The sequence below is a fragment of the Dromaius novaehollandiae genome, chromosome 16, assembly GCF_036370855.1.
Source record: "Dromaius novaehollandiae isolate bDroNov1 chromosome 16, bDroNov1.hap1, whole genome shotgun sequence".
NCBI lineage: Eukaryota > Metazoa > Chordata > Aves > Casuariiformes > Dromaiidae > Dromaius > Dromaius novaehollandiae.
The window spans coordinates 12,348,023-12,371,105 of NC_088113.1; the positions used below are offsets into that span (position 1 = coordinate 12,348,023).

At 43.7% G+C, this 23,083-nt stretch overlaps 2 protein-coding genes across 3 annotated transcripts; one reads left to right on the forward strand and one right to left on the reverse strand.

The window, feature by feature from the left end:
* Positions 1 to 415: 415 nt before the first annotated feature.
* On the reverse strand, positions 416 to 10,170 carry SPATA2 (spermatogenesis associated 2). 2 transcript variants are annotated; one of them, XM_064521490.1, is made up of 3 exons: positions 10,085 to 10,170; positions 6,915 to 7,340; positions 416 to 4,246 (listed from the first exon to the last, which is right to left on the reverse strand). In XM_064521490.1, the coding sequence occupies exons 2-3, from the start codon at positions 7,230 to 7,232 to the stop codon at positions 2,993 to 2,995; spliced, it is 1,572 nt and encodes a 523-aa protein (XP_064377560.1). In that variant the 5' UTR covers positions 7,233 to 7,340; positions 10,085 to 10,170; the 3' UTR covers positions 416 to 2,992. The 2 variants fall into 2 exon arrangements, with proteins under 2 accessions (XP_064377560.1, XP_025955405.1); XM_026099620.2 differs by lacking the exon at positions 10,085 to 10,170 and adding an exon at positions 9,361 to 9,708.
* A 1,808-nt stretch (positions 10,171 to 11,978) lies between these two features.
* RNF114 (ring finger protein 114) lies at positions 11,979 to 20,902 on the forward strand. Its single transcript, XM_064521491.1, has 6 exons — positions 11,979 to 12,184; positions 12,722 to 12,872; positions 14,470 to 14,576; positions 15,308 to 15,422; positions 16,327 to 16,434; positions 16,674 to 20,902. Exons 1-6 carry the CDS (start codon positions 12,045 to 12,047, stop codon positions 16,737 to 16,739), a joined length of 687 nt encoding a protein of 228 aa, XP_064377561.1. The 5' UTR covers positions 11,979 to 12,044; the 3' UTR covers positions 16,740 to 20,902.
* The last annotated feature ends 2,181 nt before the right edge of the window (positions 20,903 to 23,083 follow it).

Here is a 23,083-nt window from a genome sequence, read left to right on the forward strand (position 1 = left end):
GCCAAAAAAATACATCAGTAGTATTATACAACTTCTGCAAGATATAGCTTACATCCGGAAGCTAGTTAGAAAAGCTGCTTATGACATGAAGACTCAAGGCTGGAAATCAATTTAGGTTAGCTTCACTCTACACACGAAACCTGTCTCTGCCCTGCTGCGCAGACTGCTGACACGTTGGCTTACATGCTCTTATGGAACAAACTGAGTCATGCTGCTAAGACTTGGGGAAAAGGGAAAAAAAGAAGGGAAAAAATCCCCACCTTTTTTTTAAGCAGCTCTGCATTCTTCAGGCAGTACAGCCAACGCCATGAAGTTGAGGTTCATGATATAGACAGTTGCCCACTTCATCCCCAAGATGACCTCTGCACACCAATTCATTTACGCATGCAAAACAGTTGTGAAACAGACAGCTACATGCACTCAACTTTAAGAAAAGAGTTAAGCCTTTTCTTAAAGGCCTCTTTATTTTTGAATTCCTTCAAAACATAAGTTAATTTTAACAAATCAGATGCAAAACACCTGCATTTTAAATTAGCATATATTTTACTGTATCAATCACAGCAACCTCATACAGTAAGATACACAAAAATAGAGCATGGTATCACTTCAATTCAACACAGTTTTGTACTACAGTATTCCAAGACATATATACACAGGACTTTTCTTTTTCAAAGCAAGTATAGTCCCTGCTCTGTTCACCGTATAAATTACGTGGCATCACAGTTTTAGTTATTTACCGTAGTGTGAGTAGCCATAAGGAAATTGAACTAGTGAACTAGAAGATACATCGTTATAGCAGCCAAACAGGCATGACACTTCAGAAGATGAACAGAAACAAAATAACCACCAAAATGAAAACCACCCTTGGACTGTATCTTAATAGTAAAATTTTTTTAAATTCTTCATTATATACATAATGTATCTACATTTGTGTTTTATTTATATATATATTTATATATTTATAAAAAACATACAAGATTTTGAAAACCTTAAAATCATTCACCTAAACAATATTTACCCCAACCTTCAGGGTCAACAAGGTAACACTTGCCTGGAACATTGTGTTCAGTTGCAGTCACTTGATTCAGAGTTTTCCCTGATTGCTAAACATACGCCATTGACTTTATTTCTTAGTGCAAACTGTACAGTAACTTATTGTTCTCAGCCCTCTGTAAGACTCAGGTTTCATCTATTTCCATACTACTTCTGACACCCATTTATGGCTAAAATATTTTAGCTATTTTACAACATTAGCCTATATAGTTTCCCCCTCTACCTACCTCAACCCCTCCCCCCGACCCCAAAAATTTAAGGAAAAATAAAAACAATCATTCATGCATGTTTCTGTCACACAGGGATCAATGGACATTTAAGTTTAGAAGCCTAGACTCTAACAACGCTTTAAAAAAAAAGTGATTAATTTTAGTGCAAAGTGGACTACATAGTTTACACTTCAGCTAGGTTTCTTTACATATATTTTAAACACATTTAATTCTGCACATCCAATTAGGTTGCCTGATATTTTGTTCTAACTAGCTAGTCTGAATAAGGAAGTTAGAAGGGTTCTTGTGGGTTTCCTTTTGATAGAAAACTAAAGCCTATTCATAATTAGGTGCTGGAGGGGTCACACTGTACAAAGATTAGCACAATGGAGTCCTGGTTCTTAGCTAGGGTTCCTCTGTGCTACAGTAACACAGATAAATATTATTATCTAATTCACATCCATAACTGATGGATTTACTTTAATAGGAGTCACAAATGAGCCCTGATTTTTAACCAGGCTGGTGCTTTACTTGCTGAACTACACTACAGACTTCGCAGTGAATTTAGAAGGAAGCATAACATTTAAACTTACAATTCCCATAACCATAAAGAAAAGCGTGCACTGAGAACCAAAATCCTGCAGTTCTTAGGCAAGACTCCAGGAGGTTTAGTGGTAGCCTTATCAGTGGGGGGGGGGGGGGGGGGGGAAGTTGGATTAAAAAAAAATCTGAGCCAATAATATCAGTCTGCCACAGTGACTATAATAAGCTATGAAATACAGTACACATAAAAACAAAAAGTCACCTGAACAAATAACCCAGAGAGACTTCATAGCTATGATGATTTTACCACTTTTAAGAACTCAACATATTAAATATTTATTAAAAATAAACTGTTTCCAAATTACCTATTTACAGTACAAAGAACAATATTTAATACATGTGCAACAGAAAGTAAATAAAATCAGTACTCATCTGGAAAGACAACACTCCAGGCATAATTTAAGTGACATGAAAACAGGTTCACCTTTTTAAAATACCATACAGTAAAAACCAGTAGGATGATATTGGAACACTAGAAAATAAAGCACATACTGTTCGGATTCAGATTATATAAGCTTGAGATAAACAACTGGGTGATAAGGGGAGAAGGAAGAAACATAAAGATGAAAAGAGATGCCATGGTGTTTGCATTTTAGAGATCAAGAAATGCAGACACACTTCAAAAATGAGTCCTTGTTGGCAAAACAAGCCGTTCACATATTTCTTGCACATTTTAAAAGTCATACTTTATCAAAAACCGGCAGTAGTTTCATAATCCATAGAAAATGAGATTTTTTTAAAGTCTTTATTTTAAAGCCTTACTTGGTTTTATTTGGGCAAGGAGATGACTACAATGTAATAGAAAGGTGTGATGTCACTTTTCTAAAATGCAACAGCTGCCAAGTTTTAAAGAAAAATGTGCTCTTCTCCCCGATTTAAATTGAAAAGTAATGATCAGTTAGAAGTTACCAAAATTATAGCAGCATGAACTCTAATGTATCTGCAGCATCTGTGAAGCCACAAAAATCAAGAAGTGGCACCTGATCACTGAATCATGGTTCCAAACATTTGGGCATGTCATTTTCCTAAGAGGTCAGTGTATTTTCTCATCAGTGGAGTCAGAACACTAGTTATGGTAGCCCTTTCCCCTCCCCTCTGCCTTTCCCTCCAAAACAGACCACTCAGGTCTATCTATAAACTACATGGGACAGCTGGGCCGATTTATAGTTTAACTGATTGTTAGGCATGAATCTGTGAAGCTCGCTTTTTCTACAGCAGGGATCATAATAGTAAGCGTTGAGGCAAGTGTCACATGAGACTTTTGAACAAAACGTGCAAGTGTTTGCAGCTCCAGAGCGGTTACAAAAGCCGCAGCGCGAGGTGCCTGAAGGTTTGGATTTGGAACTGAATTGAGAAGCTCTCTCTTGACTCTGAGTCTGTGATGTGTACTGAGATTTCTCTCTTAAAGCAGATGCAGGAGACAAGCCATCATTTGGAACTGATTTGATTGAATAGGTGCTCTGTTTCACTGCTGGATATTCCTGCCTGCAGTTAAAGAGATTGTCACACTTTTGGCAAACAGAAGTGCCACAAGGTACGCCACAGTTTTGGCACTTGAGGGAAGCTGTCTCTTTGGCTAGGTGCGTGCGTTTGTGGTAAACAGGGTTGGCATCACTTTTTAACACCCATACATCAGACTTAATAGCTTCTTGTCTTTTAAAATTTAACATACTTCTAGAATCAGGATCAGTATATAAATCTAAGTCTTCTTGAGCAGAAAAATAGGAGCTATAAGGGACATTTGTTCTTAACATGCCATTGTGATGAGATGAAGTTGGCAAGAATTCATCTGAACACCCATGTGGGGAGCTTGACATTGTCAGAAGAGAGGGTGATGGACGGATAATTTCATCTTTAATGTCATCTTCTGCATCAACTAAAATTGGTTCTTTCCTGAGACTCAATGAGCTCATCAAAGGTGGTTTCTTATTTTCCCAATAATTATCATATGTGTCCACTGATTTAGAAGGCTTGCTCACTTTTGGCTTGAAATAATCTTTAGAGGCCCTTTCACTTGCTGATTTCTGAAGTACCATTCGTGCCATAGAAGTATTTAAGTTTTCTTTACACTCTGCACGTCGTTTCATGGCTTCTGAGCAACCTCGAACATCTTCACTGCTATTTTTTCGTTCATTTATGACATCAACCTCTGAATAACCTTTATCCTTCACTTGCAAGTGAATTTCAAGAAGCTGCTCACACTCCACTTTGGCCAAAAAGAGTTCAAACGAAACCATTTTCACTTGAATGGCATCGACCTGCTCTTTGAGCTTATACATTGTCCCCAATTCTTGCACATAACCCATGTAGTTCAGAATCTGCCTTACATCATCTTCAGTTAGAGCAGATTTTACATAATAAACAAAGGGTCCTGTGTAGGTCTGAGGAAGGGGGAAAAAATAGAGGAAAACTAGGTTACCAATTCAGCAGTGGACTAAATGTTCAGATAATTCAGTGATGGATACAGCATAATCAAACAGAAATAATAATGACAGTGAACACATGCAACTTCTGTGGCAAGACGAATTCCATTTCTGCATCCCTCCTGTTCAACAGATGGAAATTCTGCATAAGGCAAATTCAAAGTAGGAGAGTTTTCATTCAAATTGAAATCCTGATTAGCATAATGGCCTCCCTGTTGATTTAAATCAGTAAGCTATACACTGACATTAACTTTTATATGAACCAGACATGTTTTTGTTTGCAAGCAAGTTTACCATAAAAGGTAAAAAGGCAGGGATTTCACATATTCCCTCTGGACAAAGGGACAGGTGGGGACAACCAGAACTTGGAATTATTGCATTATTTGCTTACCAAAGCCCTTTTCATTTCAGCTTTAAATATACTGAAGTAAGGGGTATTAGTTAAAATCCCAGCAAACTATTTGAGAAACTTGAGACTCAAAGTGTGAAGGCTGCATTGCTTATACCGTTTACATTAAAAAGAAAAGTTTTCTTTATTATCATAATTCCTATAAAAAAAAGAGACATAGGTCCATTTAAAATTCAGACTCAAGGAGCAATTCTAGGGAAACATGGATTCTGCAACCTAAGCCTAGTCCACAAACCTAATTTGTGGACTAAATCTAGAGCTCTAACAAGAGTTCACTAGCTCATATGTACTGCAGGTAACATTGTTGACATGCAACAGAAAAGAACGGCTGTAAATATTAAATTATGAAAGACAGAAGTTGTCTTAGAAGACGAGAACTAACTCTCTGGAACACAAGTTAGCCTTACATGTTACAAACACATACAGAAATGTTCTTGATCGATTTTACCTGGGACCTACTAAGTTATATACCCATTTCCCCCATAAGCTGAATTTCCCAGTCTGAGGAGTTCAGTGTTAGCATACATGCTGATCACTCCTTTGAAATATCGCCACTGTCTGACTGCAGCATTTGAACCTATGCTTTAAGATATAGAACAGTCCTCAAAACATTTTATTTTCAGTTTTGGGACCTCTTAGAACTTCCTCTCAAGTGCGCTGTTTAAGCAAGTATCTAGCCTGGAATAATTCAGAGGAGATTTTAAAATAGTAACCCAAGCAACTAGGGCTAGATAGTTTCAAGTTCAGATGCACGTGCCAAACCACAACCAAAGCTTAAGTCCCTTACTTGGAAAAGCAAAACAACAATTTCCCTGTGAAATTGGGGTAATATTTCAGAATATCTAGATAGACTTAGCCACCTTCAGTACTATGTACAATAAAAAACTTTTACCACTTTAGTGTGCTATTACTACACAGTTTTGAATGGCTGTTTTCTTTAATTTTAAACTAGGTCAAGAATTTGCAGGATAAAAAAAAACCCCACACACACAGAGATACACCAATTTGTGTGAGTTGGTTCCCTTAGCATCTGGTATACCTGAGCTATGTTCTCACCACAGTTCAAATTGTTTTCAGTTGCAAGCAGGAATAGTTTGGCCATCATATCCTTCTGCAGAACAAATTTGAGATCCACAGTGCACAACCAAAGTCAACATCAGCAGCATATCAAGAGATATCCTGCATGGACCAAGCAGCATTTCACAAGCCTGAACTTAAGCATAATGATGAAGCAGATGCATGCAGAAATCTTGAGGAATGGAAGTTTCCCCTTAAGAGAAACAGAGAACTCTCAAATGTTCCATTAATGTTCAAATGCTCTGCTAAACCGTGAAACAGCATCTTTTAAGAAAAAAGAAAAAAAGAAAGAAGAAAATACCCATCACTAGTACAAGCAACCCACAAAGCACTTTTGAAACCTGATGTTGGATTAAAAATATTTCAGGTATAGGTGTCTAAACAGTTCTTTTAAGTCATCTGTAGCATTTACTACTGAAATGCTGCAGCAGCTTTGAACAAGCACATAAGGAGAGGCAAAAGATAAAATAGAAAATCAACAGCAGAGAACCCACTAGCTCACTTCCAGCATCCAAACCAAGCAATATACAAGTTCCTACTTTTCACTCTGAGATCCTGGCATAGGTAAATAATTTAAAAGTACATTAAAATCAAAGCTTCCTAAGTTGAGAACTCACAAGCAAGTTAAAGATATTCCTGAAGCTATTATTTCAGAGATGTTTGCTCACCGTTATTATATAACTTGTGGGATCCTCAGCAATGCATCTAGCTGAAAGCACGGATTGAAATACTTGTGCTAAATTAATAGCAGATGCAGTATAAAGAACAAACTGAGTGAGCTTACATGCAACCTAATCACTCACCCTAGTAAAATCATCTCCAAGTAGAAAGTAAGGCATAGTAGCAGGACAGTCTGAACAAAACCATTAAATAAGTTCTTCCTCTATTTTATGGTTATTTTAAGAATGCAGACAGGACTTTGACTTCCACTGTATGGGTACTCTCACCAATACAAAAATCCATGTATTTTCCACCTAACCTTTCCTACGGCTTCTGTGTACCAACTGTACACAGTTCGCAAATGTATATATACACATTACGCTGTCTTAAGAGGTGGAAGAAAGTCTTTAAAGGAAATGCATTAAATGTGTTAAAAAAAATAATCATGTTCTTGCTACTGCCACATATAAAATGTCTTACCTTAATATTTTTGAACTCCTTTTTCCAGGGGTAAAGAAAGAGATTAATTCCAACTGTCTCGAGCATGCTGAATGCATTATGGAGAGAATGTAAACTTGAGGATTTCAGACATCTCAGGGAGTTTTCAGCCATCTCATAAAATTTTATCAGCCGGAATCTATAAAAGGGATCAATTTTGGGAAGGCAAAGTAAGGCTGACGCTGCCACTCGCAAATATTCATCGTTAATAGGACGCTGCTTGCTGTCAGAGGCATTCAGTTTGCATTCATGGAACTGTACATACTTCCTAAATAAATCGTCTTTATATTTTGTATCCATTGAAATCAGATTTTGTCTCACACGTCGGCAGCTACCTTGTCTCTTTCATGGTTATTCCGCAGTAGGTTGATTATCTGGCATAAAGAATCTTCAGTAATGGCAACTCTTCTGGAATAAAAATTGAAAAAAGACAAGTCATCACAGTTGCATAAATCCCAGATGTCGATAGCATCTATTCGCCTCACAGAGTTCTATAAAATGGTTCACAGCGCAATGGCTCCCAGAACAGACTCTTCAGGGTTCTGAAAAAGCACCAGAGTCTATGGAAATTTGGTGTCCTCCTTTTCACTGCCATTCTCTACTCCCTTCCCCAGTTATCTGTCTAAAACAGAGCACAAGAAAGCTAAATCGGGCAAGGCACTGAGAGTTTGGTACTAGAAGACTGGTGGAGATTCACATCCAGGTTGAGGATTCCTTGGCTAAGAGAACAAAAGCAAAGGTAACTCACAGCATAAGACTGAAAGAAAAAGCAGAGATTTTAGGATGTCTTCTCTTTTTCTTTTATTGTGCTCTTTTGATTCCAACAAGTTGTACAAACATGATTATAACCAGTCACTGTTATTCTGTTTGCCCTGCACAGAGATATAGGGGTACAAAATCCCACAAAGAAGTTTCCTTTTGTTTGGGTGGGGAAAGCACATACTTCTCTTCTAGGTAGCGGTGCAGGACGGGCCCATAGAGCCAGGCAGATTAATACGCTTCGCCTTTCTACTTCTAACATGTTCCAGGCTTTTGAACACCTCTCAGTCTATCCGATGGCACACCCAGGCCCTCACGGTGCTGCGAGCACACCACAGCCATCCCCTGGAAAGCACACAGTGCATGTGCCCCCGAACACGCAAAGTACAGCTAAAGTTTTAGCCAAACGCTGGCAGTTGCAAAGATCGTAGTCTTTTCAAGAGAAAGCTACATCTGCCATTTTTAACTGCTTTCTTAGAATACAGCAAAATCATTTCTGCTTTTATGTCATTTATGTTTTTATTTGCAGGGCTGGTAGGTTTTACGTATCACTGACTACGCATTTTCATCTCACTGAGTTCTTGTCTCCTACACAGGAAAAGCTGGTAAGAAAACAAGCTTCCTAACGCTACCAAAGCAAAGGTAACTAACAGGCCAACAGACTCCATATAGATTGCTTGAGGAATTGTGATCAGAAAGCAGACCACAGGCTTTTTTTATTATTGCTATTTTTATTTAAATGAAGGCACAATCCTAGTCCTGACCAATTTCTTGGCTCTGAACCAAAAAAAAAAGAAATGTTTCAGTTGTAGTCAGTCTGAAACAGCATTTTAGAAAGACTTCCCACCCAATACTAATTCCAGCAGCTATAAAATTACTGATTATTTTAACAGAAGCCTATGGGGACATTAAAAACCACTCTTAAGTGCAAGATGAACTGAATGAAAGGAGCCATAACATGAATGCATGGCAAGAAAAAAAAAAGGCAGAAACAACATAAAAAAATCAATAGCCTAGCAGCTAATATTGCTTGAGAAAAGGATGTGCTTAATGACAGCATCGTGTGGGAAAAGTTAACTAGCAGTTCAATTTCTGCTCAAAGGCATACCGCTCTTGGTTTTTCCACAAGAAGAAATGCTCTGATGTCAAGAGAGCAGCTGTGAATCACAGGAAATATGGAGCTCTAAATTAACATCTTAACATAAGGGGCAGAAGTAAAAATGTCACTCAGTCCTCTCCACAAAGAGTTCACTTCTCTCCCTCCTAGATTTTCCCCCCTTAATTTGTGCAAGATGAAGTCCGCAGACAAAAAACAACAAAATTCCTGTTACTTAGCAAGAACAGCTGTAAGGCTCTATGAGCAGATTTCAGAGAGAGATCTGTGTTTGACATATGAGTAACAACACCCTTCGGATAAGGAATTATCTTGTGCTGGTAAGGAGTTGGATTAAGTAATAGTTCTTCCATCTCTAATGTTGATAGCTACTTAACAAAACAGCTTGGTTAAATGTACAAGACAACATGCTTAGGAAAGTCCCCAAAGGAAAAGAAAGTCCTTCCTCAAGACCTTATGAACTGTGACATTCAAAGCCATTGCCAGCTCCGATTATGACCTGCCATCTGTACACGTGCCAGCGCTCACGCCGCTGAAAAATAAAACACGACAAACCCAAACAAGCCGAGGAGCCTTTGCAGAGCCGCTACTTCGCTCGCTTGCGGGCAGAGCTCCCAGAAGCAAAACCTCCTCGTGCGAGACCTCTCACTCCTCACGGGGTGACGTCTAAGCAGCTAAGAGCCACGGTTACAGCGCTCGGTAAAGCTCCCGATACGCAAATGGGCACGGAAAAACATGGCTTTGAGAAAGAGGGGGCTCACGGAGCGGGCAGAGCAACAGTGCAGAGTAAAGTAACGACTTATTGCCCGAAAGCCTCAATATCCGAGGCGGGCGCAGCAAGCCCCGCGCAGAGCCCAGCGGCCCGGCAGGAAGGCGCCGCCGTCCCCCTGCTGCGGCAGGAGCCGGGCCGGGAGAGCAGCCCGGCGCCGGCCCCACAGCACGGCCCAGGCGAGCAGCAGCCCCGCGGCGAGGCACGGCGGCACCGGGCAGGCCCCGCGCTGCGCTGGGGACGGCGGGCACCGCGCGCTGCCACCGAGCGGGGGAGCCGGGGAAACGCCGGGGCGCGAACCGCGACGGCGGGAGCGAGGAACACGCAGGGCGGGGCGAGGCGAGGCGAGGCGAGCCCGGCCCGGCCGCGGGGCCGCCACGGCCGATACTTGTTGCCGAGGCCGCGGGGCCGCCCCGCCGCGGGGCCCCGGTCCGGCCCCGCCTCGGGGCCCCGCCTGCCCGCCTGCCCGCCGCCCGGCCAGGCCCGCAGCCGCCGCGGAGCCGCACTCACCGCCGAGCCCAGGCCCGCCGCCCCGGCCCGCCGCGCCCGCCGGCAGGAAGTGCCCGGTGACCCGGATGCAGACTCCAGCGCTCCCCCCCCCCTCCCCGGGCTCCGTCACGCGCGCCCCGCGCCGGAAGCAGGCCCGCCCCCGCCGCCGCGCTGCGCCCCTCCCTGCGCTCAGCGCCTCCTCGCGGCTCGTCCTCCCCGCGCCCGTCGCCGCCCCGCGGGGGCTCCCGGCCGCGAGCGCGGAGGGGGCCGGGCGACGGCGGCACCCCGGAAGTGGATGGCGGGGGGGGGGGGGGAGCGGCGCCTCCCCCTGCGGCGGGGCGGGGGTGCTTCCGCGGCGTGACGTCAGCGGGGCCGCGCGTGCGGCGGGGGGCTGCGCGGGGAGGGGAAACAGCCCGCCGGGCGGGGGGGGGCCGCGCTGAGGGACTCCCCCAGGCCGAGGGGCAGCCAGGCTGTGGCCCCCCCGGGCTGACAGACCCCCCCAGGGCCCCCCAGGCGGAGAGGAGGCCAGGCTGTGCCCCCCCCCCGGGATGTGAGACACCCCCCCCAGGAGCCCCAGGCTGAGGGGATGGCCAGGCTGTGCCCCCCCCGGCTGTGAGACCCCCCCCCAGGGTCCCCCAGGCCGAGGGGCGGCCAGGCTGTGCCCCCCCAGCTGAGAGGGGCACTGGGGGAGCTGCTCCGGAGCAGGCCGCAGCCTAGGCGGGGGGGCAGGGGGGTTGTAGCAGGGTGTTTCGGGGCCCATCACCCAGAGGGAGGCAGGCCTGCTGGGGCGGGGGGGTTCAGCCCCCCCCCCCCCGTGCAGCCTCCCGAGAAACAGGGAGTGGCCCCGCGGCCGGGAGGCGATGCAACCGTGGTGCCAGGCGCTCGGGGCCAGCCGGACTGGTGCACCGCACCGCTGGGGCCTGCTGCTCGCGCCGCGCGGGAGCCCTTAGGTAACGCGGGCCGCGGCGGCTGTATTTAAGAGCTGGGAGGTGTTTAGTGCGCTGGCGCGGAGTTTCGGCTAGCACTGCGTGGGGCAAGGTGCCGGCAGCTCCGGGGCGCAAGGCCCTCCCGCCCATGGGCCTCGGGGCCGGGTGTCTTGGGCAGTGGGGCCTGGGGCTGCACGCGGACCCGGCGGGCGCTGAAGGAGACAGAAATAGAGACAGAAATAGAGGCCTCGTCTGGGCTCTGGGAGCCTGAGGCCTGGATCCTCCATCAGCTGTTCATGGCTGAGGAGGAGGAAGAACCGAAACAGAGGCAGGGGATGAAGGGCCCGTTTAGTCTCGGAATGGTGCGTTTGTGCCACCACCACACTGAAACCGCCCATTAAGTCTTTATTCTTTTATAAATAGCTCCTGCATTGCCTCGGCTTGGCAATCGCAGAGCTGCGTTATCCTTCCATTAAGCATCCCCGGGCCAGCGCAGGCTGAACGCTAAACGAAGGAGAGAACGGCGTTACGTTCTCCTGCCGGAAGATGCTGAAAGCCGCGTGCTAAGAACAACCTGATGAATTAACTGCAGGCGACGTTCAGCCCTGAGGCCAAACTGAAAGAAAAGGCAGCACCTGCCGCCCGTGGTTTTCTGCGCTGGGTTGCTTGAGCTGTTTTTAAAAGCACTCCTTTCTCTTCCGCAACGCAGAACAGCTGCCTCCTCCCTCGCTCCGGCCTGGCCTCCCCCGGCAGCTCCGCGGGCTGTGCCGGGGGGTGTCTGCCGCGGCCGCTGCCTCTGCGGCCGCACCGCGCCCGGCGGCCCCGCAGCGCCCGGCCCGGCCCGAGCCGCCCCCGCCCCTGCCCCGGGGCGCCCGGCCACGCCCACGCCTCAGGCCACGCCCCCTGCGCCCGGCGGGGCGGGGCCTGCTCCAGCACCCGCCCCGGCGCCTTTGGCGGTACTGCGGCTGCGCGCTAGCCGCTTCGCGGTTGGTTGTCGGCGCGGGGCGGGGCCCGCGCGGCGGCGAGGCCGGAGGGGGCGGTGCTGCCCCCGCAAGATGGCGGTGGCCGGTGGCGGCGGCGGTTCGCGCTCCCCGGAGCGGGTGGCGGCGCGGCGGCACGACCCGCTGTCGCGCTTCACGTGCCCCGTGTGCCTGGAGGTGTACGAGAGCCCGGTGCGCGTGCCCTGCGGACATGTGTGAGCGGCCGCCGCGGCGCGAGGCGGCGCGGGGCGGCGGCCTGAGACGGCGCCGGGGCCTTGGCGGCGGCTCCGGGCCCGCAGGCTCCTGCCTCAGCCGGAGGCCGCGACCGGGCGGCGGGCGGGCTGCGGCCGTGCTCGGGCGGAGCGGCTGCGGCGGGGTCGGCGCCGGGCCGGGCCCCCGTTTCGGAGGAGTCGGGTGAAGCGGCCCTGCCCGAGGGGACGGGGCTCCGCGGGCAGCTGCGCGCTGCAGCCGCCTTTGGGGGCGGCCTAGGCCTGGCAGCAAACCTCCTTCGGTTACTTCTGCGCCGAAAGCCGCTGGGCCCAGGGGTGTATCTAAACCTGCGTAATTGTAGCTGTAAGGGCGAGGCTGCTCCTTGCTTCACGCTGCTCAGATGTCAGCAGGCCGCTGTCCTGGTAGATAGCGCTGCTTGTGACCCCTTTATCGCTACTGACGCGGGGCATGGCGAGTCTGAGTGTTTCAGCTGAGCTGGGAGGAATGTCCTCTCACCACTTGCTGTTTTTCTTCCCTGCTAGCTTTTGCACTCCATGCCTGCAGGAATGCCTGAAGCCGAAAAAGCCTGTTTGCGGTGTCTGCCGCAGTACACTGTCTCCTGGTAGCAGAGCTTTAGATCTGGAGAAGCAAATTGAAATGACGGAAACCACTTGCAATGGCTGCAATAAAAAGGTAGGAAGGCATTTGAAAACCAAGTGCGCGGAGCATGCCGGTTCAGTCATGCTGCTTAGAGGAGAGTAAAGGACTTGCTCTTCAGCTTTCTGCAGCAACAGGTCAAGTGCTTGTTTTGATAAATATTACAGGCGGTTTTTTGTAGGTGGTACCCAAATGTTGACATTCTTTGTGCAGTTTTTATTGCTACCTCCCTAGGAAGTGACTTCTGAATGCAAGATACTGTGTTGATTTAAAAATAATAAAATACTGCTATGGGCGTGTCTCTGTGGGGGTAAGGTTGTAAGGAAATGGCAAAGATGGCTATAAACACTGATAGCCTGAGCTTTTAAACAGAAGAACTTTCCTTCATCAGAAATAGTTATGAGACAAAGCTGTCCTATATGACCAATGTATTCCATGCGTTTTACTGTTTGGTAAAATCCTGCATGTTAAATACTTACAGGACACCTTCCTATCATTACTACTTCTTTGTAATTTTAGGCTTCTTAGCATTATCTGAATATATGGGAAAATAGCTTGACAGATGGAAAAAACAGAAAGAAAATGTTAACTAGATGCGCATTACAGCAAAACTGCAGTTTCATAGTTCATATGGGCCTGTATCTAATTCCCAGATTGTTTTGCTGTGAAGCTAAAATCTTTAATTTAAAACTCATTAAAGAACATCGCCATGCTAACTGGACTTTTACAGCTGTCTCTTTATTAAAGACAAAATTCTTCATCTCCTGCACTGCTTTTTTTATAGTTTCCCATAACCAAGGCGAGGGGATCTGTTCAGTTTCACTTTTGGTTTCTGAGTAGTAGCATTTTCTTATTCCAGGTGATAGAAAATTGTAGTGCCTTGAAGTGTAGATTTCCTTACAGGAAATTTGAGTTTTCATTAATGGGATAATGCTTGAAACAGAATTGTCAGACTTGCAATTGGTTTCTGATGGAGGCTGATATGTTAGCTATACCTTTATCTCGCATCTACTGCTAATCAATATCTAAACCTTCTTGGTTATTACCTGCTTTTGTACCTCTTACTCTTCTTAAAACACCATTAGATATCTAGTTTGGATAGGGATATTAAGATTCAGATATAATTTAAAGCATGTTTTGAAATTGATCATTAGCCAGACTTCAAGCATAGAATGGATTTTTCCAATGAAAAAACCTTTAGACTTTTGCAGGTAAAAAATTGTGAGAGTAGGTTCATTTCCATTCCTTTGTTGAGCATTCTGTGTATCTGACAATGTCCTGCAGTACAGATCTTGGTGCAGATTCATTACTAAAAGCCAAGCTACTATCCATATTGGCTCCTCTTCTCAGCAACCAGGTAAACTGGCTTTATATGAAACTTTAATATAATAGCTTAGGAAAAGTGAGCTATCCTGAACAGCATGGTATTTGTAACATATTACAGGCAACAAAGTTACAGGTTAACTCATCCATAATCTTAATAGCTTTCTGTTTCATCAGCATGTTTTTCTCTGTTTCAGCATTTTCTGTAGAAAGCCTATTTCTTTTACATTTCGTTTACTTCTGCTTAAAACCCTGAAAGTGACTGCAAGTAGTTTAAATTAACTTTGCTGTTTAATTGTTGCCTGCGCAGATGTATCTCTCAAAGATGCGTAGCCATGCAGCTTCTTGTTCAAAATACCAGAATTATATAATGGAAGGTGTAAAAGCTGTAACTAAAGAACCACTTCACAACAGCAGGTAACTAGCTCTTTTCTGGACATACCTTTTTTTGATATCACAAATTGGACTGTAAATGTTTAATCATTATGAAACCTCAGAACTGATTCTTGTTCTGAGAACAGTCCTTTTAACTTGTTTAAAGAAGTTAACTGACTGTATTACAGTGTATCGTGCAAAGTGTAGAATATTGGAGTAAAAGCAGACTTTACCTCTTCACTCAATTTGGATGTTAATTCTTTCAGTCCTTTCACATTGTTAAACTAAGCCTTAATCCTACAACAGAATGTGCACAGGCAAGCTGTTCTGCTCTCTGATGTTGTCCATGCATGTTTCAGTTCAAGATCAGGGTACTTAGTAAAAGGGGGGGGGGGGGGGGGGGATTGGATGTTAAGTAATAGTTTTATCTTTCCGTCTCTTGATCATAGTAACTTATAATGAAGGGAACTTGGAATTGATTGCAGTGATCTGTGTTGTAGCATATTGGGTGTTTAATTGTGCCTTTTCTTAAGCGAACTGATAAATGGCATTTGTAACATTTGTAAGAGAACCAGTTTTGTATAAATATGGATGCTATTAAGAGTTCTTTAACATATTAGGAATTAAAAAGCTGGTTCTTAAAACTTGCTTGCCTTAATTGCATAGAATGAGATTATTGTTTTGAATAATTTGTATTCTAAATAGCTGGTAAGATAAATAGTTATTCTCAGTGTTCCTAAAATGGTAAATAGTCTTTTTTTCCCCTCAACCAGGAATTTTCCAAATCGCTTTACCTTTACTTGTCCATACTGCAGTGAGAAAAACTTTGATCAAGAAGGGCTAGTTGAACACTGCAAAACACTGCACAGCATGGATGCAAAACAAGTGGTAATAATGAGTCTTGATTCAAGAAATGCAATGAAGTCTAGTCTTAAATCCCTTTGAAACAATGACTTAGAGGCTTACTGCTTGAAGTTAAGTACATATTTAGAATTGCTTCTGTTAAAGCCAAGTGTGGGTACAGTATTCGCACATTTCAGTTTTACTTAATTTTGGTTTTTGAAACATTCCCTAGAGGTAGCTAGTCTCTAGTCCTACTGCATGTAGTTCACATCCTCCTTTCATATTTGAAAAATAGCAGGCATTTGAAGTAAATTATGCACAATAATAAACATAACATTAATATAACCTCAAAAAGATTTTCACAAATGTTTAAGATCTCTCTATGCTCTTCTCAGAAAGAAGATACCATTATAAACTCATGTGAAAAATACTTAGAAAAAATTGCATCTGCCTCAAGTGATCTTCATCTGCTATGCTCCCCCACATTGCAGAGGAATTGTAAAACTTGGAACTTTGAATCTTTCACTTGTCTTGAAAGTGTTTTTTTAGAATTCAAAATTACTAACTAAAATAATTTCTTTCACTTTGAGAGAAGTGATCTTTGCAAAAGAGTTCAAGGAAACTTTTCTATTGAGAAATGAGGGATGAAATCTTCCAGAGCAAACAGCTGTACTTGGTAATTCTAATTTTCAATATGGAGGGAGAAGACTCTCTAAACCATTCCAGTTCAGAGGCCTAAAAATCAAATTAAAATAATTTACTTATCTGAATTCTTTTGTATTAAAAGTCTCAGTAAACTAATCTAAAATCTCTTTACATATAGACTAGCAATTGTCCTGAATCTCAGACTTTAATCTTCCATATTGTCTCTGTTTTGCCCTTTCCAGTGTAAACTTTAAAGCACTTAACTGTTGGCACTTAATTGGGTTTCTTGTTTTTTTTCTTGAAGGTCTGCCCAATTTGTGCCTCAATGCCATGGGGAGATCCAAATTACAGGAGTGCTAACTTCATGGAGCACCTGCAAAGGCGACATCGTTTTTCGTATGATACTTTTGTGGTATGTGTTTCCTTACCTTTTGAATACAGGCCGATGACTCTTAAAATCCAGCCTTTTTACATAGCTGCTACTGTGAAATCTGATCCATGCAGATGATATCTTGATAGTTTATCCATTATTTTAGAGAAATTGGATCATTGGCAAATCAAAGGATGAGGCAGCTATTTTCTGAGTTTACTTGGTGTTGTATTAACTAATATGGCTGTTGCAGTAAGAGTTCCTATACCCTTTGTTCGTAGGATTATGATGCTGATGAAGATGATATGATGGCACAGGTTTTGATCCGTTCTTTGCGTGATAAATGAACCAAGTAGAAGATTAACTGTAAAACCAAGCTTCCATGCGGGGGGAAGTGCCCAGCTTCCTTGCATTTCTCCCTTTACATCCTAAGATGAACTCAGGCATCCAGAAATATGGAAGACTCTTTAATATCTATCTCTTGGTTTCAAATCCTGGTTTGGTCTTTCTGTATCATTTGGTCTCTTGTTAGCATGTTGTATGCTGTTTAACCATGTCAGCCTAACTTTCTTACTAGCTTCACACAAAGCTTAATGATAAGTCAACGTGAAGGAGAGGAGTCTGTTTTTTCTTTCCTATGCTTCTTTTTCTGCAGTTGTGTTCATTTGACTCTCTTTAAAAGCAAAAACATTCCAGAAGGAATGGCCTGAGCTAGTAGGTAGATAACTCTCCCCAGTCCCTCACTTACATTTCTTAAATGTTAGTATCAGAGGTATATTCACAGCTCTGTTTTCATTCAGTAAGAGCTCTAGGTGTTAACTGTAATTGTCAGATCAGTTCCCATTTAAAGTGACCTATGATAACTGTGACTTCATAATGTTTACCAGTGTTCGAATTCGTACAGTCAGCCTCTCAACTATATGGAAAACATGTCTTCAGTATAAATCTTCAAACTACAAACTTCCCTAGCAAATCTGTGCGACTGTGTAAGAAACTAGTTCAGAAAACTTAAGTTCCATGCCTATTATTTTCTTCCATACTCTGACAAAAATAATTTCTAACCTGGAAAATAAACTTTTATTAGCCTTAGTTTAAAAAAGATGCATTTTAAGTAATATATCAAATATTGTATTTGCTGGCTTTACGATTAATTTAATGACTTTGGCACTAGTTTTCTAGCATTTTAATTTTAAGCCTTATGTTGACAGAGGAAATCAGAAGTTCTTTTTTAATAACTGCTGCTTCCTATTTGAGCTAAGATTTTCATTTATGTATTTAGTTTTTCCATCCCTCAGGGCAAGCTGGTTTAAAAAAAAAAGAAAAGAAAATACTTGTAATCCATAGTGCTCACGCGGCACTACCTTTCTGCCTTTAAGATTTTAGCAAGTGTTTTGAATTCCTGAACTTCATTTGAATGTCACTAATGTAGCTGAAGCTGTACTTAGATTGTTTTCCATATAATGTATGTATAATATACAGGTATAGCTTTCGAAGGAGAAATAAAATAGAAATGAGAAAGCAGGATGACTGTTCCAATACATGGTAAATGGATACCTTCCATTATAAACTTTTATTATAGAGCTTCCTTTTCTTAGTTTAGCACTTCATTAATTAAACAGTCAAGATACTGAGATCTAGCCAGCTGAGGTACCTGATGAGAACGTGTAAATCAGCGTAGTATTGAGATGTCCAGTTCAATTTAACTTGGCATGCTTAGAGTGGTGGACCTGCACAACCACAGAACTTGCTACTAATCAATTTGGCCAGCAAACTTAACTTTGCATTCTGCAGATGGCAGCATAGCCTTACCCTAAAACAGTAAGTAATGTAATATAATCCAGCTCAAACCTCTTGATTAAACTTTCTGTCCAGCCAGACCTCTAATGTATTTAATTTGAATTTGTTTTTAGTATGTTTTCACAAACGTGGTGCGGACTAGTGTAGACTCATGCTTGCATATATGCTTGGTGACTGGAAGCTCAGTCTTAGAGGAAAAAAAAATCTCATAGTACTGTGGAGAAAGTACTGTATTTTGGGTTTGGTTATTTCTAATGCTTAATCTGCAAAGAGATTACAATGTGTTAGTGGCTGGGTGGGGACTTCTAGGTTCTGGCTAGAACCAAGTTTTGTGATACTGATTGACCTGAATCTAGATTTCTGCTACTATTCTAAGTGCACTTCCATGAAATTCTGATAATGTTTCAGGAGCAGTTAGAAGCTTCCGAGCAATTACTTGTCATGTTTTTGACTTTTGAAGACAAGTTATAAATAAAGTTCATATAATTTATAAAATGCTATCTTCCTGTGAACTTTTGTCATTTCCTTCTCGTGGTCCATGCACTTCATTACAGCACCACCGTAAGATCAGTTATTGCTGGCTGTGTAATGCTGTAAGGAGCCCATTAGAAGTTGAGTAATGTAGAGGCTTCAGCTTTTTCTGCTATGTATTTTGTCCTGATTTATTGTTAGCGCTGCAACTTCAATCTTTCAAACAATGGACCAGACAGGTTATGAAAAACAGTTCAGATAGCATGGTTCTAACCAAACTAATATAAGTCAGAGGAATAAACCCACAGGTTTTCTTGGCTAAATTGAGAAGTTCTTATTGTCCTGTAGTTTTTTAATCGGTGTTTATAACCCTCAGCTTTAACTCTTCTGGCCATCAATTTTGTAATGTAGTTATATCTATGTTATCCTCAGTTTGAGCAGCTCCAAATGAGGAGGTGAAAATTAGAGTGGCTCATAGCAGCTATTGGTCAGAAATCTAGTTTTTCATGCTAAATGATCATATCCTGACTGTTGATCCACATGCATTTGTTGACTTTGGAAGTAAAATCTCGGTTGCATCGACTTATTATCTGAAAATTATTTCTTATGTTGTACAGACATAAAATATTGGGAGCAAGCAGTGAGTTGGCTGGAAAATGCACACAAAATCAACTTTAATTTTGATTAAATGTGTGTATGAATAAGAAGCAATGTTTTGGCACCTGCTAGGCTGATAACAATGGAATTTACAGCATGGATGTGATGAGCATCCATACAACCATTCAGAGATAAACTGAGCAGTAGATTCCTATTTATTATTCCAACTACCGAGGAGCTTTGTGTATCCATGCTGACTTCATCAAGTTAACAAATATAAACTTGTTTACACAGGTTGTCAGATGTTTTACTGATACTTGCTGGTTGATTTTTTTAAAAAAAAAGAGGCATATTTGTTCTGTGTATAACCTTGGTTCATCTAGTTTGTGTACAAAAATTCTGGATTAAAAAAAGCCTTACTACACAACAAGCTAGTCTGGGCTTCTAAATCCAGTATTGTGTTACTGCACAGGAGTGAAGTACTCTGCCAGAGCTGCTTTCACCTCGTTGTCAGCAGCTGATCTTGTAGGCATGGAAAATCCCAAATGCCCATTGTTGGTGATAATTTAATCGGGCTACCTTGCAACTGTGAAATTCCCGGTGTCTAGCACCGGGAGACAGCATTAGCAGGACGATTAGCACTGAGGCAGAGGGACAGAAGGAGAAAAGACAAGAAAGCAGTTGAGCTTCTATTTTTTGGAATGAATCTGGCTCCAGTCAAAGGCTGACCTTAATAGGTCTGATAAATTGATGTCAGCATTCATTGCCTAACACAGTCCGCATCGCTTCATCTGGAATTACAGCAGTAAATCCTCCTGATCTCCTTATGCTGGGGGGATGAGATCTTTTAAAGGACCCTGTCTATAATAAAGCATTGGCAGTATATTCTGGCTTCTAAGGTCACCTGATTAACAAAGTCACAACAAACTTGCTTCAGTGAGGCCTTTGGCCAGATACACTGAATGGTCACTGGTGAGATTAACGTAAGAAGGACTGACCTCTCCTGGTCAGGATTTTTACTAATATTTATAGTATCTTTTAGCATCGCTTTATTAGCCACACCCCCAGCAAGGCTTGAAGTCTTCAGATGCTTTCAGCCATTGTTTTCAAAGCAGTTTTGATGCTTGCTTGTAGCGAAAGATTTGAGAAGAGGAAAGGGATTGAGAAAGAGTAACCGTATACATCAATGTCTGTTTTCAGGAGAAGTTATGTTCTCTGACTCTGTCTGATAATATCACTAATGTTTGCTACCACTGTCACATCAGTATTACCAAGAATACATGGAAAAGCAAATGAGGGTTATGTTTGCAGTCCTAAAGCTTTTCTATACATTAAATATAGTAAAAATGACAATGGGGTATTTGTCTGAGGGTTTTGGGGGGGTTGAGTGTTTGTTTTTGAACTCAGAGCTTCACATCACACTTCCATTTATCTGGGCTCAATTTTTCAAAAGCAACTAATTTTTTTTACGGGTCAACCTCATTTATTTTCCAGGTGATGCACATGGGGAAAGTTGAAACCACTATGAAAACATTTTCTTTCTTCCCCACTCCCTCCCCATATGTCCAGAAAATACTCACAGTTAAGTGCAAATATATGTTGTGAAAATACAGTGAAAGTGAAAATACATACTGCTGTTACAGGACTTGGGTCTTCTCGTCTGGTTCTTCTCATGTCTGTTTTGTTCTTATCTAGTATTCAGATACTGGTCTTTAAAGAAACAATTGCACTGGAGCTTTGGGGAGGTGTTTTAGTAACCCTGATGCAATGTAGTTCCCTTCCATAATCAAGGTGCAAGGAGAATAAAACCACCCTGTTCTGAAGCACTATGACAGATGTCTGCGGTTAAAAACACGGGACACCACCTTCTACCCTCGTTTTTAGAACAGTGTTAGTTTTTATCTTTAAAGCTGGAAAAGGCTCATACGCTTTGCTGTGTTGATTAGGTAGTTCAGTAGTGGTTATGTCTGGAGACTTAGCCCTATGCATCTAACTGATTTCATGTTTAGTGGATCGTTGTTAAACTCCCTTGATTGCATTCTTCTCTAAAGCACGGTGGTGCCGAAGGAGCTATCATGGTCTCTAGACAGTAGAGGGAGTTCTTGCATTTTATAAAGTACGCAGTAACTGTTTACAGCCAACATGAACCGGAGATCTTGCACATCCTGTCCTGTGTGCTTTCCCACTGTAATTTGTCATCAATTTCTGGGGGGGGTTTGTAGTGTATTTCACAGATCTACTCCAGTATTGCTATAACAGGGCAGTATCAGTGCATAACTCATTGTTGATTCATGAGTCTGAATTAAAAAGAGAGGCCAGTATTGGATGTAGATTGCCTTGCTAGGGTATTCGTTTCCTTTTTTTGTAACTAAAAGTTCTGTTTCCACCTTTATGTTCTGTTATTGTAGGAGCTTTGCTCTCTAGCAGAAAACTTGACATGCTTTATATAGCTATGGGACCTAAGTAGGTAAAAGAAAGAAACTTGCAATAGGTTTTCTGCTCTGGGGGTGCTTAATGGATTGGCTTAAGGAGCTCAAAAGCATACATGTGGGTTTCAAACTGGAGCTATGCCACAATCCGGTAGCAGGGCTGCTCTGACCACCCCTGGAACTGGGCTGCCTCCATAGCCCTGTACTGCAGTGAAGGGGTGGGATGTCTGAGAAACCACTGCTGCTTCCAGCCTGTGAATCATTTCAGAGCTTCCCCTCCCCTCTGTTCTCCCTGTTCTCTGTCCTGTAGCTTTCTGGCTCAGAGGCACAGACAGGTCACTCTCCTCCCTCAATCTAGATTTTTCCTCTAGCAAATGCAATTTTTTTTCCATGTGCACTAGCTGTGGTTGGAACCAATCTTATTATTAACGTTTCAGGAAGAACAGAAGAGGTGTCTTTGCCTCTTTAAAGAAAACCACTTAGTTGGGTACCTTGTGCAACTGCCCCCAATGCATAACCACATCCGCTGCAGGTGTAACGAGCACGTGGAGGGCATCTGCAAGCAGCTGTGAGCGACCCGCAGCAGCACATTGGTGCTGCCTGGTGCACTGTGGGAGGTGGCACCTCGGCACTCCTGCACACCTGGGGGCATCTCCCAGTGCCTTTGGGGGCAAGTTTCCCCTGAAGTCAGCTGACTTCAAGGAAGGGATGAGTTATGCAGATAAACATCCCGTGCCTGACAGCGGCAGATACCTCCTATGAGGAAAACTCCCAACTGAAAGCTGAGAGCGACTCTGCAGCCAAGGAGGAGCAGGGACAGCTCCAGCGTATGTGTTTGCAGGGGAAGAGTTTGCAAACACCTCTTCTTTGCACAGTTGTGTGTCACTGGCAATAACAGCAGCTTTCCGAGCTGTTCCCACCCTGAGGAAAGACTTACCGTCAGTTGAAATCCCTGAACTGCAGTCTTGCCAGTGGAAAGCTTTGCTTGCCACTTCTGCATTTCACATGGACTGTGGCTAAACAGTAATGTGTGGTAACGAGGGGCTCGAGACAAGCTGCAGCGAGAGCAGGGATGTGTGAGTCACGAGTGTCCTGGCATCACGGGCCCTTCCTTGGGTGACGGGAGGCTGGGAGCTGGACGCGAGCAGCGAGGCGTTCCCAGCAGGTCCTGCTTCTCCTCCCTCCCTCGGCCGCTTGCCACCAGCAGCTGTCTTGGAACCGGGGCTCGCTCCAGCCTCTTGTAGCAGGTGCCTGGACCGGTGCCCTGAGCTCTTCCAGCGGGGGGGAAAATCCAAATGTGAGAGGGAGGAACAGGATGAGCTGGAAGCTCGGGGAGGGACAGTTCTGGCTCTGCTCACTGCTTTCCCAGGACCTGCTCACCGGGGCTTGGGTGCCTT